The sequence below is a fragment of the Nelumbo lutea genome, chromosome 6, assembly GCF_056320005.1.
Source record: "Nelumbo lutea isolate HS-2025 chromosome 6, American lotus-T2T, whole genome shotgun sequence".
In the NCBI taxonomy this organism is placed as follows: domain Eukaryota; kingdom Viridiplantae; phylum Streptophyta; class Magnoliopsida; order Proteales; family Nelumbonaceae; genus Nelumbo; species Nelumbo lutea.
In genome coordinates, this window is record NC_142689.1 from 53,745,672 (window position 1) to 53,763,845 (window position 18,174).

The 18,174-nt window shown below is 40.3% G+C and overlaps 1 protein-coding gene across 4 annotated transcripts in view; it reads right to left on the reverse strand.

Annotated features, from left to right (window-relative positions):
• LOC148848927 (abscisic-aldehyde oxidase-like) overlaps positions 1–18,174 on the reverse strand; it is a 126,029-nt gene that overhangs the window by 106,279 nt on the left and 1,576 nt on the right. For all 4 annotated transcript variants that reach the window (XM_088951960.1, XM_088951959.1, XM_088951961.1 and 1 more), the window contains exon 2: positions 15,673–17,370. In XM_088951960.1, coding sequence (XP_088808086.1) covers positions 15,673–17,370 — 1,698 coding nt within the window. The remainder of the gene's footprint in view (positions 1–15,672; positions 17,371–18,174) is intronic.

Here is an 18,174-nt window from a genome sequence, read left to right on the forward strand (position 1 = left end):
CCATCGGCGGACCAAACTTAAAAAGGGAGATTTTCATGATGAAAACTCGGCAACAACTGAATCAGACATTGAGGAAACTCTGAAAAGACTTTTTGTGCAGCTAAAGAAGTCCCCAAAAGAAGTTTTTGATGCACTGAAGAATCAGATGGTGGATTTGGTCTTTATTGCACATCCTACTCAATCAATTCGTAGATCTTTGCTCCAAAAGCATGGAAGGTTTTCCCCCCTCCTAAATACTTTTGACTTTTGACTTTTGACTTTACAATTGAAGAAAAGAAAAAGGTCATATGGTGTATGTGTGTGTTCTTTTGTATTATAGTCCTTGGGTTTAGATATCACAAGGTCTTTTTTCTATGTTGGTTCTACTAAGTTTTCTTTCTATTTATCTATAGCTTCCTTTTGGTCTTAGGATAAGGAATTGCTTAACCCAGTTGAATGCCAAAGACATTACTCATGATGACAAACAAGAGCTTGATGAAGATCTATGGAGAGAGGTAAAAAATAATTGGTGCTATCATGATTTTTCCTTTTCATTTCTGTCAGATGCTTGGCTCCAATATCTCTTACTTTTATAAGGTACTTATAGTGAATTATCAACTTGAAAGGTCAATTATAACTTCAAGATTTTATCTTTTTTGCCCTCCTTGTTTAAAACTAGAGTCATCATGTATGTATAACTTTCCACCCAATATACATAACTGAAATAGCAAAAACTACTTTGTTATCATACTTTTGCTTCCTGAACCAAAACATATTTTGTTGTTATAATCATCATCTAAGCCTTAAGCCAACTAAATGGGGTCAGCTACATGAATTCCGTTCTGTCCAATGCCATACTCTGTTATAATAAATGTGCAAAATTGTTTTGTTTCAGATTGAAATTATATTTGAAGATGCAAAGTTGTTCTGTTTGAAATTATTGAAATTTTATTTGAAGCTACCAACTGGTTCGGTTAGTAAGGTGTCTAGCTGGTTGTAGTGGGGACTTGAGATCAAATTCTGTTTTCACCAAAGTTGGGGGGTGTCATGGGTTTAGGGGATGGACTACCCCCTTTGTGTAGCCACATGGAACTAAATAAAAGTTGTGTTTTGACAGCTGTGTTTAAGTAGTTCGAACCAGTAGAGTGTAAGGGAGAAAGAAGAATAAGAACAGTCGAATCTGATAGCTAAACCCTATCAGTCAACCATAATGTAGATTAGTTTCTTATTAGTTGTACAAAGACTAAACTGCCCCCACTTAAGTATGGGACAGGAAGTCTCTATTAGAACTACCACATAAGCACATAACTTAACTAAATAAAATGACTAATCTACCCTTATCCAGCTAGTTCTAACACTCCCCCTCAAGCTGGAGAATATATGTCATATAATCCCAGCTTGTTACATATATAGTTCACTCTCCCTGAGCTTAAGCCTTTTGTAAACAAATCTGCCCATTGATCACCTAAGCCCACATGTTCCGTGCTTATCTCTCCAGTAAGGACCTTCTCCCTCACAAAGTGGCAATCAATCTCTATGTGCTTTGTTCTCTCATGAAAAACAAGGTTAGATGAGATGTGCAGTGCAGCTTGATTGTCACAGTACAATTTCATAGGTTTGTCCATGAAGAATCCAATTTCTTGTAGGAGATTCCTCAGCCATACTAATTCACATGTAATGTGTGCCATGGCTCTATTTTCGGCTTCAGCACTGCTCCTTGCCACAACCGTCTACTTCCTACTCTTCCATGTCACAAGATTTCCTCCAAGAAATGTGCAGTAACCTGTAGTAGATCTTCTATCAAACACAGACCCTGCCCAATCAGCATCTGTATACCCAATTACCTCAAGTCTTCCTCCTGGTTTGTACAATAACCTACGGCCTGGAGCTCCCTTCAGGTACCTTACAATTCTAAGAACTGCATCCCAGTGAGGTATCTGAGGGTTCTGCATAAATTGGCTCACCACACTGACTGCAAAGGAGATGTCTGGTCTTGTGATAGTCAAATAGTTCAGCTTCCCCACTAACCGTCTATACCTTCCAGGATCATCAAATATTTCCCCTGTATCACTGCTCAACTTAGCATTTGGCTCCATGGGAGTTTCATCCGGTTTTGCACCTAGCAGTCCTGTTTCATCCAGCAAATCAAGAACATATTTTCTTTGGCATAGGTTTACACCTTGTTTTGATCTAGCAACTTCTATACCCAAGAAATACTTCAATGTCCCAAGGTCTTTTGTTTGAAAATGATTTTGCAGAAAGTACCTTTAGTTTATCGATCCCCAATTTGTCACTACCAGTTATGACAATATTGTGATCTTGAGAATTGTACTTGAAGTAGAGGAGAGGAGAAGAACACCACTGAGAAATACTTCAATGTACCAAGGTCTTTTGTTTGAAAATGATTTTGCAGAAAGTACCTTTAGTTTATCGATCCCCAATTTGTCACTACCAGTTATGACAATATTGTGATCTTGAGAATTGTACTTGAAGTAGAGGAGAGGAGAAGAACACCACTGATATGCTGTGAATGTCAAACTATACTAGCCAGTCGACCATGCTATTATTTATATTTGAATGTAGTACAAGATACAAGTAATTACTGGAATGCCCCTGATTAGTGATGGGACACCTAGTTAACTTAAAACATTAAACAGGCTTAGGCCCATTAACACAGGCCCAGTTACAGGATAACTTGAACTTAAGTATGGGCTAATAAGAACTCTTATCAGCCGAACACTCATACAAATAGACATCATTCAAACAGTCTAACGCTACCCCTCAAGCTAAGCATGGATATCAATCATGTTTAGCTTACCAAGTATGTCCCTGAATTTTGTTGTTGCCAGCCCTTTAGTCAATGCATCTGCAATCCATCTCTAATGGAGTATAAGGCACATAGAGTTCTCCTGAAACAATTCTCTCTCTGACAAAGTGTCGATCAATTTCATTATGTTTTATAATGTCATGCTGCACGGGATTGTTGGCAATGTTGATAGCAGCTTTATTATCACAATACAGGCTGAGAGAACCCTCAGCCTTAAAACCAAGCTCATTAAGAAGAGTTTTGAGCCATAAGAGTTCAGCAACCCCGTGTGCCATAGCTCGGTATTCTGCTTCTGCACTTGATCTAGCCACAACATTATGCTTCTTACTACGTCATGTGACCAGGTTCCCTCCCACAAATGTACAATATCCTGAAGTTGATTTTCTGTCTTCCACAGAACCAGCCCAATCTGCATCCGTATAAGCTTCAATTTCAATTCTATTTTTTTTCCTGAAGAGAATTCCCTTTCCTGGGCAAGTCTTCAAGTACCTAAGAATCCTTTCAACTGCTTTCATATGAAGGATCTTTGGAGAGTTCATAAATTGACTGACAACATGCACAGCATAAGCAATATCTGGCCGAGTGAGGGATAAGTATATCAGCTTCCCTACCAATTTTTGGTATCTCTCTCTATCACAGTAGTCATCTCTACTGATTCCTACAAGCCATGATTCTATTATATTGGAGTATCTGCTGGTCTACACCCCATCATGCCTGTTTCCTCTAGGAGGTCAAGAACATACTTCCGCTGACATATGTAGATTCCCTCTCTTGACCTGGCAACTTCAATCCCATGAAAATATCTCAAATGACCCAAGTCTTTGATCTCAAATTCCAAAGCTAGAAACTCCTTCAGTCTTTTTATCTCTTCCAAGTCATTCCCGGTAATTACCATATCATCCACATAAACAATGAGTGCAGTAAGTTTGCTATCATGTCTCCTTATGAACAAGGTATGGTCTGCACCACTCTGAGTGTACCCCACTTTCTTCATGTCCCCACAAAGCCTCTCAAACCATGCATGGGGAGATTGCTTCAACTCATATAATGCTTTCCTCAGGTTGCACACCTTTCTACCAAAAACATAGCCTGGTGGAGGTTCCATAAATACCTCTTCATGAAGGTCACCATTTAAGAAGGCATTCTTCACATCCAGCTGATGAAGTTCCCATGAAAAATCTGCTGCTAGAGACAATAGAACCCAAATTGTGTTGAGCTTTGCTACTGGGGAAAAGGTTTCTTTGTAGTCAATCCCTTCTTTTTGAGTAAACCCCTTTGCCACAAGTCTGGCTTTGTACCTTTCAATGGACCCGTCCTCCCTGTGCTTTACAGTAAACACCCACTTGCACCCAACAGTGATCTTCCCCTTTGGCAGATCCACTAATTCCTAACTTCTTCCCTTCATTAGGGCTTTCATCTCTTCATTCATAGCTTCTTTCCACCTTGGATCAAACACAACCTCTGAGTACCTAGAAGGAACACGCACAGAGGAAAGAGCTGACACAAAGGAGTGATAGGCAGGAGATAAATGTGAGTAAGAAACAAAATCAGCAATGAGGTGTCGGGTGGTGCAAGAGCGAATAGGCTTACGGAGAGCAATAGGAAGATCCAAATCAGAAGTATGTGAGTTGGAATTATCTTGGATTGTAGAGACAGATTGATCCGAGTCCAACTGGTTGTTGTCATGAGGTTGAGGGCCCCTTTTTCTTTTGTATGTAAGTATCTCTTTCTGTTGCCTACTGGAGCCTTCAGAAACATCTACAGCATCAGGAGAAGTAACCGACACAGTGGGAGCCTCACTGGGTTGACCCGGAATGCCACAACAAGGAGTAGGAGGAGAGGATGGAAGACCCAAGGTAGATAGGGGAACAAAAAAGGAGGGAGAATGAGAATCCTCTTCCATCCCACTAGTCTCCCCCTAAAGAGGATTCTGAGAAGACTGAAAATAGGGTTGAGACTCAAAGAAGACCACACCTCTGGTGACATACTTTCTCTTGGAGACAGGGTCATAACACTTGTAACCCTTTTGTGTAGGAGAGTACCCCAGGAATATTCCCTTTGTAGCCTTAGGATCCAGCTTGGTCTTCTTTGGATCCTTCACATGTATGAAACATATACAGCCAAAGACCCGAGGAGGAAGGGAAAAGTCTGGAAGAGTGGGACACAAAACAGAGAAAGGGGTTTTCATACCCAACACCTTAGATAGCATCCGATTTATCAGATATGATGCAGTAAGTACCGCTTGAGACCAGTATTGCTTGGGGACTTTGTGCTGGAATAGTAAGGCTCGAGCTGTCTCCAATAGATGTCTATTCTTGCGCTCAGCAACCCCATTTTGCTGAGGGGTATTAGCACAGGATGACTGATGTAATATGCCAGCATCTTCCATGAATGAGTTCAAGGATTTTTCAAAGTATTCAGCAGCATTGTCTGACCTGAAATGCTTAATCTTCTTATTAAACTGCGTTTCAATCATCTTGCAAAATGCCATAGTTATTCGTGGTACTTCATCCCGTCCTTTTAATAGGTAGATCCATGTGCATCGAGAGTAGTGGTCAATAAAACTGATAAAGTACCGGAAGCCATCAAAAGAAACAATGGGTGAAGGGCCCCAGACATCATAATGAACCAAATCAAAAGGAGCACAAATTTCATTACTGGAAATTGGATACACAATTCTACATTGTTTTGACATTTGACATACTTCACAGGTTAAACTCTGACTTGAAATGCCCTTAAAAAATTCGGGAAACAACATTTCTAATGAAGAGAAAGACACATAACCTAGCCTAGCATGCCAAAGATGCAATATAGCTATTGACTCCACACTCTCCGGACTACTAGCAGTAGATGCTTGTAAGGCTGAACCGATGTCTGCATCAAGATAGTAGAGGCCTCCATACTCATGACCGCACCCAATCGTTCTCCTTGCCAATCTGTCCTGGAAGACACAATGAGTAGGAAAAAAGGTTGTACTACAGTTCAAATTTTTGGTAAGTTTTGAAACAGACAAAAGATTTGAGGTAAGACTAGGAACATGTAAAACTGATTTAAGAGAGAGGTCCTTGCTTAGATCAACCATTCCCTTTCCAGAGATAGTGGAGAAAGACCCGTCAACAACTCTCATCTTATCCTGACCAGACAACAAATGATATGAAGAGAATAGGGAAAACATATGTGTCATGTGGTCAGTAGCACCGGAATCAATAACCCAAGAAGTAGAGTCAATAGAGCCAGTGGCACTGTAGGCAGAGGTTGTACCTGATCTGGCAAGAGATGTAGAAGCAAAAGAATTATTCCTTAGACGGGCTAATGCCCTGCTAAGGACCTCTACCTCACTAGCAGTGAAGCCCAAAGCACCAGTTCCAGAAGAAACAGCAACCTGTCCCATAGGAGTAGAAGACACTGTTGGAGTATTCTGTGAGTTGTCACCATAGTTACTGGTGACAAGATTCCCACTTGCCGCAGGCCTGTTATCCCTAGAAGAAACTTCTCTGGATATTGAAGACATCTTGACTGCAGCCGCTGTGTAGGTGACACTGATTAAGACTATCCGAAGCAGTTCTGAAGGTTCTGAACCAGTTCTGGAGCAGATTCTGATTGGCCGAAGTTATCACATCAGGTTCTGAAGCAGTTCTGAAGCAGGTTCTGATTAGCCGAAATGATCACAGCAAGTTCTGAAGCAGTTCTGAAGTAGGTTCTGATTTGCCGAAGTGATTACAGCAGGTTCTAACAGCACTTGACACAGTTTCAGACTTGCCGAGACTATCACAGTTCTGAAGCAGTTCGGTTACAGCAGCAAGCAAGGAGTTCTAGGCTGATAACCGACCTGAAACTAAGGGTTCTCAACTATTGTGCTATGCAGACTCCACTTGAACTTCGAGTACTGCAACTGTAAGGAGAGTGTCCCTCCTTGCAGCCAATACTAGGACTGCTGACATCAGTCCTCAACTAGGGTTCACAGTGCTGGACTATCTGGAGCTGGCAGCTCCCTAGGTAATCTTCACTTGAGCTGAAGCAGTTCGGGTACAGCAGTGGTGAGAGGTTCCGGACTGATAACCAACCTGAACATGGAGATGTTTACCACTGTGCTATGCTGGTTTTGCTGGGGCTTCGAAGCTGCAGTTGTGGAGAAGCTCTCCCCTTTTCAGCTAGGGCTAGGACTGCTGAAATCAGTCCTCAACTAGGTCTGTCCTATACAGACCTCTCTTAGTAGCCAAATAGCTACTATTTGCTGAAAGAAGAACCTAGTAGGACAACCACTTCTGGGCCTTACCTCCCTTGAGCCCTATAACCAAAGGAAACCCTAGGTTCGAATCTGCTTTGTTTTCTTATAACCCTAGTTTTTTTTTTTCAGCAACCCAGAAGAGAAGAAAGAAGATGGAAAGAACAGCAAGAGAAGAGAGAGTAGAAGCTAGTGTGCCGGCTGAAACCAAAGAGAACCTAGTGCTCTGATACCATGTGATCTTGAGAGTTGTACTCGAAGTAGAGAAGAGGAGAAGAACACCACTGATAATGCAGTGAATGTCAAATTGTACTAGCCAGTCGACCATTCTATTATTTATATTTGAATGTAGTACAAGATACAAGTAATTACTGGAATGCCCCTGATTAGTGATGGGACACCCAATTAACTTAAAACATTAAACAGGCTTAGGCCCATTAACACAGGCCCAGTTACAAGATAACTTGAACTTAAGTATGGGCTAATAAAAACTCTTATCAGCCAAACACTCATACAAATAGACATCATTCAAATAGTCTAACAAATATCATCCACATAGACCACTAATAAAATCTTTTCGGCTTCTGAATCATAGTTGAAAACCAAGTGGTCAACCTGGCATTGTTTCATTCCAAAATTCTTCACCACTTTAGGGAGAGTAGATCCGAAGCCTTATCTTCCATTAATGAGGGCTCCCCCTGAAGATAAGGTTGAGTGAAAAAGGATTTTCCTTCCTCAAATGTGACATCGATGGAGGTGTAGAATTTTCTGGTGGCTGGATGATAACATTTATAACCTTTCTGAGTTGGGGAATATCCCAAGAAGACACACCTGATTGCTCGTGGGTCTAATTTTCCCTTATTATGGACATGAACAAAGGTAGTGCAACCAAAAATTCTTGGTGTGAGATTATTTGAGGCTCGAATATCAGGGTAAAATTGAGAAAGGACTTGTATTGGGCTTCAGTTGTCAAGAACTTTAGATGGTAGTCTATTTATGGTGTAGGCAGCAATAAGGACAGCTTCCCCCCAATATTGTTTTGGCACCTGATTTTGAAAGAGAAAGGCTCGGGTGGTTTGCAAAAGATGGCCATTTTTTCTCTCAGCTACCCCATTTTGTTGGGGAGTGTTAACACAGGAAGATTCATGCACAATGCCTTCTTTCTGAAAAAATGGGGACAAATTCTGATTAAAATAATCTATAGCATTATCAGATTGAAACCTTTTAATTCTCACACCAAACTGAGTTTGGACCATGTTATGAAAGTTGGGAATAATCGTACCCACATCAGATTTAGACTTAAGAAGAAAAATCCATGTGACCCTAGTGCAATCATCAATAAAGGTGACGAACCATCTGGAACCAGTAATGTTGGGAATTTGAGAAGGGCCCCATATATCCAAATGAATCAAATAAAAAGGAGTTGAAGATTTTTTATTGCTGATTGGGAAATAAACCCTTTTGTGCTTAGCAAGTTCACAAACATCACAATGAAAGGTTTCAACATCAATTCCTTTAAACAAGGAAGGAAGCATTGTTTTTAAAATAGGAAATGAAGGATGACCAAAACGGAAATGATGATGCCAAATTAAATCTTTATTGGAGGTAGATAAGAATGACTCGTGTGTGACATGCATAACAGTGTGAGATGATTTGTTGGTTGCTTCAAGGTAGTAGAGTCCATCTCTTTCCTTAGCAAGTCCAATCTTCTTCCCCGAAACCTGGTCCTGAAATACACAGTAAGAAGGGAAGAACACAACATTGCAGTTCACATCCTGGGCGAGTTTATGTATAGAGATAAGGCTAGTGGATAACTTAGGAACATGAAGCACATTTTTAAGTAATAGGGATGGAGTAATTTGAATATTCCCAATCCCTGCCACTATGGTGAAAGAACCATCAGCAACATAAATTTTTCTATTACTAGGACAGGGTGTATAGGTGAGAAAATGTAGTGAAGAGGGTGTCATGTGGTCAGTAGTTCCAGAATCAAGAATCCATGGAAAAACACTAGCCGAGACATGTAATCCTAGAGATAAAGACTCACCTGAGAGAGCAAGAGAGGTAGAACCACTTCCTGGTTTCAAGGATTTCAGGAAGCACCTTAGCCTTTCAATTTCTTCATCATTAAATGGTCCCTGACTTGAGTGTTCTTGCTGCAGAGTTGTGGAGACATTATGGGCCTGTTGAACTCCTTTTGAAACTCCTTGATTTCCCCATTCCTTGCTGGATGTGGGAGGTTTCCCATAAAGTTTCCAGCACCGATCTTTCGTGTGTCTGGGCTTCTTGCAATAGGTGCACCAAAGGTAATCGTTAGAGTCACAGGTGGTTGTGTCACGAGCCAAGTTGTGATTGTTCTCACCCTTTGAACCACTATAACTTCCTCCCCTTGCCACCATGGCTGAGCCTTCGGGATCTTTAGGCTCAAGCATGATTCCACGGCGGCTTTCCTCAGCTCTGATAAGGGCTATGACTTCATTCAATGGAGGCACTTCTTCTTTGCCAAGAATTTGTATTCGGACCTGATCAAATTCAGCATTCAGTCCGACCAAAAAATCATACACCCTATCTCTTTCAATAAAATTCTTCAAGATCACAGCATCATCTGCGCACTTTGTCTCAAGAACCCGATAATGATCAAGTTCATGCCATAAATTTTACAGCAGATTTGCATACTCTGTAACACTCCTGCTCCCTTGTTTGGCCGCCACAGTCTTCACTTTGACCTCATAGACATGAGCAGCGTCATGGGCTTTGGAATAGGTTTGTTGGACAGCATCCCAAATAGCCTTTGCAGAGGGAAGAAACATACAAGTATCACTGATCTCGGGTGTCATTGAACTCCACAACCATGACATAATCATGGAGTCCTCTTCGTCCCAAGCATCAAAATTTGGCTCGCCCAACCTTGGTCCTGTTCCAAGGAGGTGACTAATTTTTCCTTTTCCCTTCAAATAGGTACGCACTAGTTGTGACCACTTCAAGTACTTCTGGCCATTCAGTCTATATGTTGCCTGAATATTCTGCAAATCACCAGTGTGAGGATGAGAATTTGCTGCTCCTTCATCAGTTTGGACGGGAGCACTTGTTGTAGTCATGTCGAACTTGTTACAGATCAACATTGAAGGCCAAAAGAGAAAAACACAAAAAACTGGCAATGAAGGCTGAAAAAATCTCAAGGTTCACAAACCTAGAGCTCTGATACCATGTTTTGGAATGGTAGAATACTAATATGTTTCATTCTATTGCCAATGGGCATATTTATACAGTAAGTTGTTGCAATAAATAGAAAGAAAGAAAAATAGAAAGGAAGAAAAATAGAAAGAAAAGAAAATAGAAAGAAGAAAAAATAGAAAGAAGAGAAAATAGAAAGTACAAAAATAGAAAGAAAGAAATAGAAAGAAAAAACTTTCTAAATCAATCCTTCCACAATCCTAGGAATATATACAATTCTATTTTCAGATCTGAACCAGTAACCCCACGTTTTCCAACAGTCACCAACTGCTGGAGAAGACAGAGAGGAATGAGAAGATAAAGTTTTTGCACTTGCCTCACCGTACAGTCTAGCAAGGATTCGCATCCACTGACACTTCAAGCTTCCCAAGCTCTCCATTCGTTGTGTCTTTATCAGCAAGAGCAAAATCCCCCTAAATTCTCTTTCTCTTCTCTACATTGTTGTTCATCTATTGAGCTACAGCCACTGGAACTCTCTGAGAAAATGGAAGCCACTCATGATTAGAATTTTCAATTCGACTTAATATGGAGCTGTAGACTCGTTTTCCACCAACAATTCAAAGTTCGACGCCTTCTCTTGTATATCTGAATCTGATGGGAACACCTTTGTCCTCTTCCCTTCTCATACGTCGATCTTCCTTCCATTCTTGTACTTAGTTATCACCCAGATCCATTTGTCTTCCATTTTGAGACCGTTGTTTTTTTTTTGTACAAGGTAAGGTACTTTATTTAATCAAAGAACAATATAGTAGAGCCTAGGCCTTTAGAGGCTGCCTAGGACCACCTCAGATTACAATCTCATCCAAGACTGAGAACTAAACAACAACCGCATATTCTGATTTTTAAAATCCTCCGTTGCCGACACCCAAGACAATAACTTGCCCACAGCTTTCTGCACCATTTCCTCTGGAGTTTTAGATTTACCCTGGAAATTCTGTTGTTTCTTTCAGTCCAAATAGTCCAAAGAACAGTTGCCAGAATAGTGTTCCAAACCAAGTTTCCTTTCTTGCTGAGGCCCTCAATTTTCCAACAGTACAAGAGTTCCTTCACTGATTTTGGCATTACCCAACTGATCCGAGACCTTAAGGAAATGCCTCCAGATATAAGCCGAAACTGGGCAATGAATAGACAGGTGTTCAATAGATTCTGCAGAACCACCACACAATCCACATGAAATATCCAGAATCTGAAAACCACGTCTTATCAGATTCACTCTGGTCAGACACTTGTCTAAAACCATTGTCCAAATCAGAAAATTTACTTTAGAGGGGCTAGTTGAGTTCCAAATTTGCCTAGCCGGAAAGTTCACTTGACCTGAACTGACCAAATTAAGGAACATGGACTTGACAGTGAAAAAACCATCAGCTTCCCATTTCCAACTCCATGCATCCTCCGTATTTAAATCAATCCTCTGATCTTGAAGCAAACCCAACAGAGTCGCATACTCTTCAACCTCCCAATCAAAGAGACTCCTCCTACAAAGCGGATTCCAAATAATAGAATTACCTGAAACATTAAAGTTTTCAGCAACAGAGGAATCATGATTAACAGAAATTTGATACAAGAGAGGGAAGGCTTCTTTCAAGCACACTTCTAAGCACCAAGAATCTTTCCAAAACTTAGTACTTTCCCCATTTCCCAGCTTAAATCCAATTCCTTCCTCAAATAAAGGAAAGACCTTCAAAATACCTGCCCATATGGAACTTATCCCTCTTGCAGAAGGGCACTTGGATCTCCAATCACCCCGATATACCCCATATTTTTCCACAATAAGATTTCTCCACCATGCATTTCTTTCATTAGCAAACCTCCATAGACATTTGCTAAGAAGGGCAGAATTGAACTTCTTCAATTTTCTTATTCCCAGCCCACCAACTTCCTTAGGAAGACACACTTGTTCCCAATTTACAATGTGGATCTTCTTTTCCTCCTTCCATCCCCTCCATAAGAAGCTCCTCTGGATTTGCTCCAATCTATTTGCAATTTTGATTGGAATAGGGAAAAGGGAGAGGAAATAAGTAGGAATATTAGAGAGAGTGTGCTTAATCAATGTCACTCTACCCCCAAAAGAAAGATATTTAGCTTTCCAAAATGCCAGTTTCCTCTCTATTCTCTCAATAACTGGAACCCAAGTCTCAGAGGAAGTACACTTTGCCCCAAGAGGAAGCCCCAAATACTTGACAGGGAGATGAGCAATCTGACAAGCCACCACATCTGCACAATCTTCTAAGTTTGTAACATGACCCACAGGGATGATCTGAGACTTACTCAAGTTGACCTTGAGACCAGACACCACCTCAAACCAGCTCAGAAATCCAAGAACCACCTCCAACTAACTTGGGGAGGCATCAACAAAACATAAGGTATCATCTACAAAATGAAAGATATTAACTTTTTCCTTTCCTGGTGAGATTGCAAAGCCATCCCAAAGCCCATTCTCTGTAGCCTTCTTGCTAAAATGAGTTAGAATTTCCATGACGCGGATGAAAAGCAAGGGAGAAAGAGGGTCTCCTTGCCTCAAACCTCTAGAGCTACCGAAAAACCCCGTTGATTGCCCATTAATTAGGATAGAAAACTTTGGGATCTTAACACAAACTCTGATCCAATTTCTCCATTTCTGCCCAAAATTCATTTTCTCCAACACCAGGTCCAAACATTGCCAGTTAACATGGTCATAAGCTTTTTCAATATCAAGTTTACAAACGACACCCAGGGTCCCCTCTCTTCTTCTAGAGTCCAGCAATTCATTGGCGATGAGAATTGAATCTACCATCTGTCTACCCAGAACAAAAGCACTTTGGTTGCAAGAAATAACACTTCCTAACACACCTTTCATTCTTTCTGCCAGGACTTTAGCCAGGATTTTGTAAAAACTGTGCAAAGACTGATAGGTCTAAAATCCTTTATATTAACAGCCCCCTCAATTTTTGGAATGAGTGATAAAACTAGCATTCAGACTTCTTTGAAGTGATGCATTTGTGTGAAATGCCTGGAACACCTGCATCAGGTCTTTCTTCACAATATCCCAACATTTTAAATAAAAGAGGTTTGAAAGCCCATCCGGACCCTGTGACTTATCACTTTCAAGCTTCTTGACTGCTTCCTTTATTTCCTCTTCTGTAAAAGGTCTCTCAATCCAGAGTTTCTGCTCTTCATTCAATTGCTTGAAAGGAAGCTCGGAGGGAAATGGTCTATGGACCCACCTCTCTTTATAGAGGTTTTTATAGAAAGAGGTTGCTACTAATTTAACCTCAGAGCTAGACTCACCACTCCTATCCTCCCACACTAGCTTGCTAATTGAAGAGACCCTTGCACGAGCATTTGCCATTTTATGAAAGAACTTCATATTTTTATCACCCTCCTTTAGCCAAATAGTTTTGGCTCTTTGTCTCCACTTCATCTCTTCCTCTACAGCCATCTTGTCAAATCTGATTTTTGCAATAGACCTTTTTAATCTCAACTCTTCAGTCAAGGGACCCGCCACTTCAGCTCTGATAGTCTCAACAATGGTGCTCAATAAGGCCTTCTTTTCAGAACCCAACTTCATTTTATTCTCCATACTCCAGATTTTTAACTTTCCCTTGATGGCATTTAACCAATAACCCCTTAAACCAATGTCCCTCACCCCCTTACTCATTTTCCTCTTATTCCTTCTTTTGAATTCAACCAATAACCCCTTAAACCAATGATCCCCACCCCCCCCCCTTTCTTTCGTGTAGCATTAGCATTACCAGTTACCACCTGTTCTCCAACTCCTCCCTTATCTATCCCCTCTCTTGACTCTTGATCTCCCTTTAACTCACTCTCCCTACCCGACACCTGTCTTTCCTCACTCGAGCCATTCAATCCATCTCTATCCACCTGTACCCCCCTACTGATAGGTGATGCCAACTCATCACCTCCTCTTTCTTCCAAGTGACTTCTTGACTCCCCTTCCTTCTCTGCCTTCTCCCCTGTCCTACAGCCTGGCAACCCTCCATCTCCCACCACTCCTCCTTTCACCCCCTCTTCTCCAACTATTCTTCTGTCCAATAAAGCCTCCTCCTTCTCCTTCCTAAATGATCCATCAACCCCTCAATTGTTATTCTCAATTCATAAGGTTCTCCTGCAAATTCCAGAACCATTCTATCTAGAACAATGACAATGTCCTTGACCTCAACTAGGATCCTCTTTTTCTTTTGAAAAGTAAAAATAAAATTCCATTAGAAAAAACAAAAAGAGAATACAAGAGGAAGGCGATAAAATATCACCCGAGAGAAAGGAAATATAACTGAGACAAAGCCTAATACATGACAAGAGAAACTACAGCCATCTAAGGAAAAACAAAAGCACCTCTAGGACTAGACCCTCAATCAGCTCCACAATGCCCTCCTGCATTGAAAGCTTATAAAGCCAAGCGAAAACAAAACCCTAGTCTTCCCCTTCAAACACTTCCTCCAGCCCATCGACATCTTCATCCCAGCCGATGAAGAAAAGGCACTCCACTCTTCCTTCCACAAAGCTAAAAATTCTAGCCACCCACCAGGGTAACTCCCTTCCACCACAACTCTTAAGTCAAAAGGTTCTCCACCAAAATGAAGCAGCAATGAAGCTGGGACATGATGTATTTCCTCCACCTCAATTAAGATATGTGCAGAAGAAAGACCCTTCCACGCAATGTTTCTTGGATCAACGAACCTGAAACTACCACATGCATCTCCAACAGCCCTGAATGTTTGAAAGCTCCAAGCATGCAAAAGAATACCAAAAACATTTATCCGTACAAAACTTGAAGGCCCCATATTTCTCAAAGCCCCAACAAGGGGATTCCATCTCCCCAACCTTAATTCTGGGAGTCATAATTGATCTTGTTCGTGATTGAGAACATCAAGAGCTTCATGCGAAGAATATAGTGTTATTGTCATTTGCCTCCCATTACTCTTGGTCATTTTATTAGCTTAATGTAAAGAATACATTCTTAAATGGTGATCTGCAACATGAAGTTTACATGGTGCTGCCACTCAGATTTTACAGTGATGTGTCAAGGGGTAGAGTATGTAAGCCTAACAAGTTATTGTACCTATGGATTTGCAGTGTTTTTCTCTCCTTTCTCTCTTTTATTCTTCTCCTATAATCTTGATCATCTTTTCTTCCATTCTTTAACTCTATTACAAATTTCGGATTTCCTTTTATTCTATGACAAACAAGTAGAACAATGCTTAAAACCAAATTATACCTATGAATTTGCACAAAACTCCACTGATCACATTTTCCTGTGATTCAACAGTCCTTGACATTATTACTGCTTGTGAATAGAATTGGTCATATGACAATAATCTCAACTAAAAGAATTTAGATTGGAAAAATAAAAGAAAACAAAGAATCAATTATAGTGATGAAATAAGATACTTAATTAGATGCAACAAACCAGAAGCTTGGATTTCTGCCCCAGCTTTCTTAGTTGGGTCACCAATAGGATGATACTCCCTGTTAACCTCCACCACCTGCTTTGCAGATGAGAGCAGAGCTGGTCTTCGAATATGAAAGTTACTACTTTCAGGTCCAGAGAACTTATTAGGCAAAGCACAAACAAATCCATTCAGGCCACCACTGGGAATGTCAGCATCAGCTTCTACCAGTTGACGAAGAAAATCAAATAGAAAACCAACAGCCAAACTTGTTCTATAAGCAGGATAGGAAGTGCCCTTTTCAGGCACCACAGTTGCTTTAAGTAAGCTAATAGCCTCAAATAGAATATTGTAGCTAAGCAATTTTCCAGCCAAAAATTCCTCAACCTTCCTTACCCTTGTTGCATGTTTAGTCCTGTAAGCACCGAAAGCCAAATGAATGTTTTCAAGAATAATATGATGAGAATTTTCACAGGTTGAAACTTGTGCCAGAAAAGCAGCATTGAGGTATGGCAAAGCATTCCCAAGTGGTCGTGGCGCAGCTCGAAAGGTTTCAAATAGCATCTTGGTTTTTATTTCAGATGAAACTCTTCTTTCTGATTCCCAACTTGGGATTCTAACACTTAGAAGCACAGTTTTAGAATTGAACAGTGGACCCTGCAAGAATTCCTCGAGTGTAATTTCTAGTCTTTTGGAACCAGTCTGCATAACTATTGTTGAATCCATAGCAAGAAGTATTGTAGCAATATCTGAAGGAAAGTGGTTCTTTTGTGCCATTACCAAATTTCCACCCAAACTTGCTGTGTTTCTGATGTACTCCGATGCAACCTTATCCATATGATCAGCAACTTTTTTAAATATCATTTCCCTGTTTGAGTGAAGCCCACCTTCTCTCTCTTCCTTCAAAACTTGAATAACCTTAGAGATTGTAACAACTGCTCCAATTTCAATTCCCTTGCTGTCCCTTCTTATCATAGAGAGCTCAGGGATATGTGTTAAATCTACGTACATATTGTACGTCTCTGGTTCTTTGTAGTAGCTTACACCTGTGTTTCCAACAACTAATTTCACCTTGGTTCCATTCTCAGCTTCATCTGTTTCCAATAGACTCTGAAGTTCTTGAACACTGACAGGACTATACCAAGAATATCCATTGGAATAAATAAGGGTTTTGGATTTGATTTCCTGTTTCAAAAACTCGGGAAAGGAACATATCTGATCACTATGAGTATAGAGGGGCAATTTACTTAATTTAGCATTAGCATCCATGTTCTCCTCTTTTCTCCAAAAGCAATTGAGACCCAGATCCTCCAGATCAACATCAGCTGCAAAGCTTTTGCAAGCATCAGCAATTGATCGATAACCTGTGCACCGGCAAAGGTTGCCGACGATGGCCTTCTCCGCTTCTGACACTGTAAGCTTAGAGAACCCAGGAGAGGGATCTGGCCTCGGGGACTTCTTACAATTGTGGAGAGCTGAGAAAAGGGACATGCACATTCCAGGAGTACAGAATCCACATTGTGAAGCATGGAAACCAGCAAACCTTTGATGAATTGTGTGGAACCCATCCTTGCTGTTTCCAAGGCCTTCTGAAGTTGTAATAGAGCATCCATGTAAACTGCAAAGAAGAGTTAGACATGAACTCACTGTGAAGTCCACAACTTGTTCAAGAACAGGGTCATACTTTGATAACAAGACAACACAAGCACCACAACCACCTGCAACCAAAATACCAGACTGAAATTTATAGTGCAATATGTTTCCTCCAATTGATCTCAAAAGAATTTGAGAAATTATGCCCATGTCTTCAATAACAAAAGAAAAGGTTGAAAAGAGAGACAAGAAACATAACAAATTAATCAGATACTAGTATCATAGAAGTAATGAACAATAAGTTGCATCCAATAGAACAAATAGATCTTCCAATTGAAAAGAGAAGTGAAATTCCAAATTTCATTCATGAAATTCAAAACTAGCAGACCAAAGAACAAAAGATCAACAGAATAGGGAATAGTCATATGGAAATTTTAAACAAATAACTACCATGAGGATAAATTTGTCAATAGAAAGAAAAGGAATGAAAAGAGCCCAAGACCAGTGGAAGCAATCAATGTTAAAGGCCACTGTATTACAGTAGATACTATAGATATCCAAATGAAATACAACATAAAGGAAGAGAAATGTTAAAATATAAACCCATTTTCTATAAAATAAAATTGGATTCAAATAATTCATGTCCATAAGGTGGGGTGAAAATCCATCCAACTGAACCAAAAAAAGTAAAAAATAAAATAAAACAGAAAAAAGGAAAAATAAAATAAAACCTTTTTTAAGCCAAAGGCATTACTACATGCATTTTAATTTCAATCAAAAGTGTAATAACTAAGGACCACATTAGAACAGTATCACCAAAGATTTCCCACATTTCCTTTTTGCCATTCTCTTTTTTATGGAAACAAGGGATTGAACCCACAACTCAAAGTTGAATGAGTTACAAGATCATCTTCAAGGTGAAGCTACCT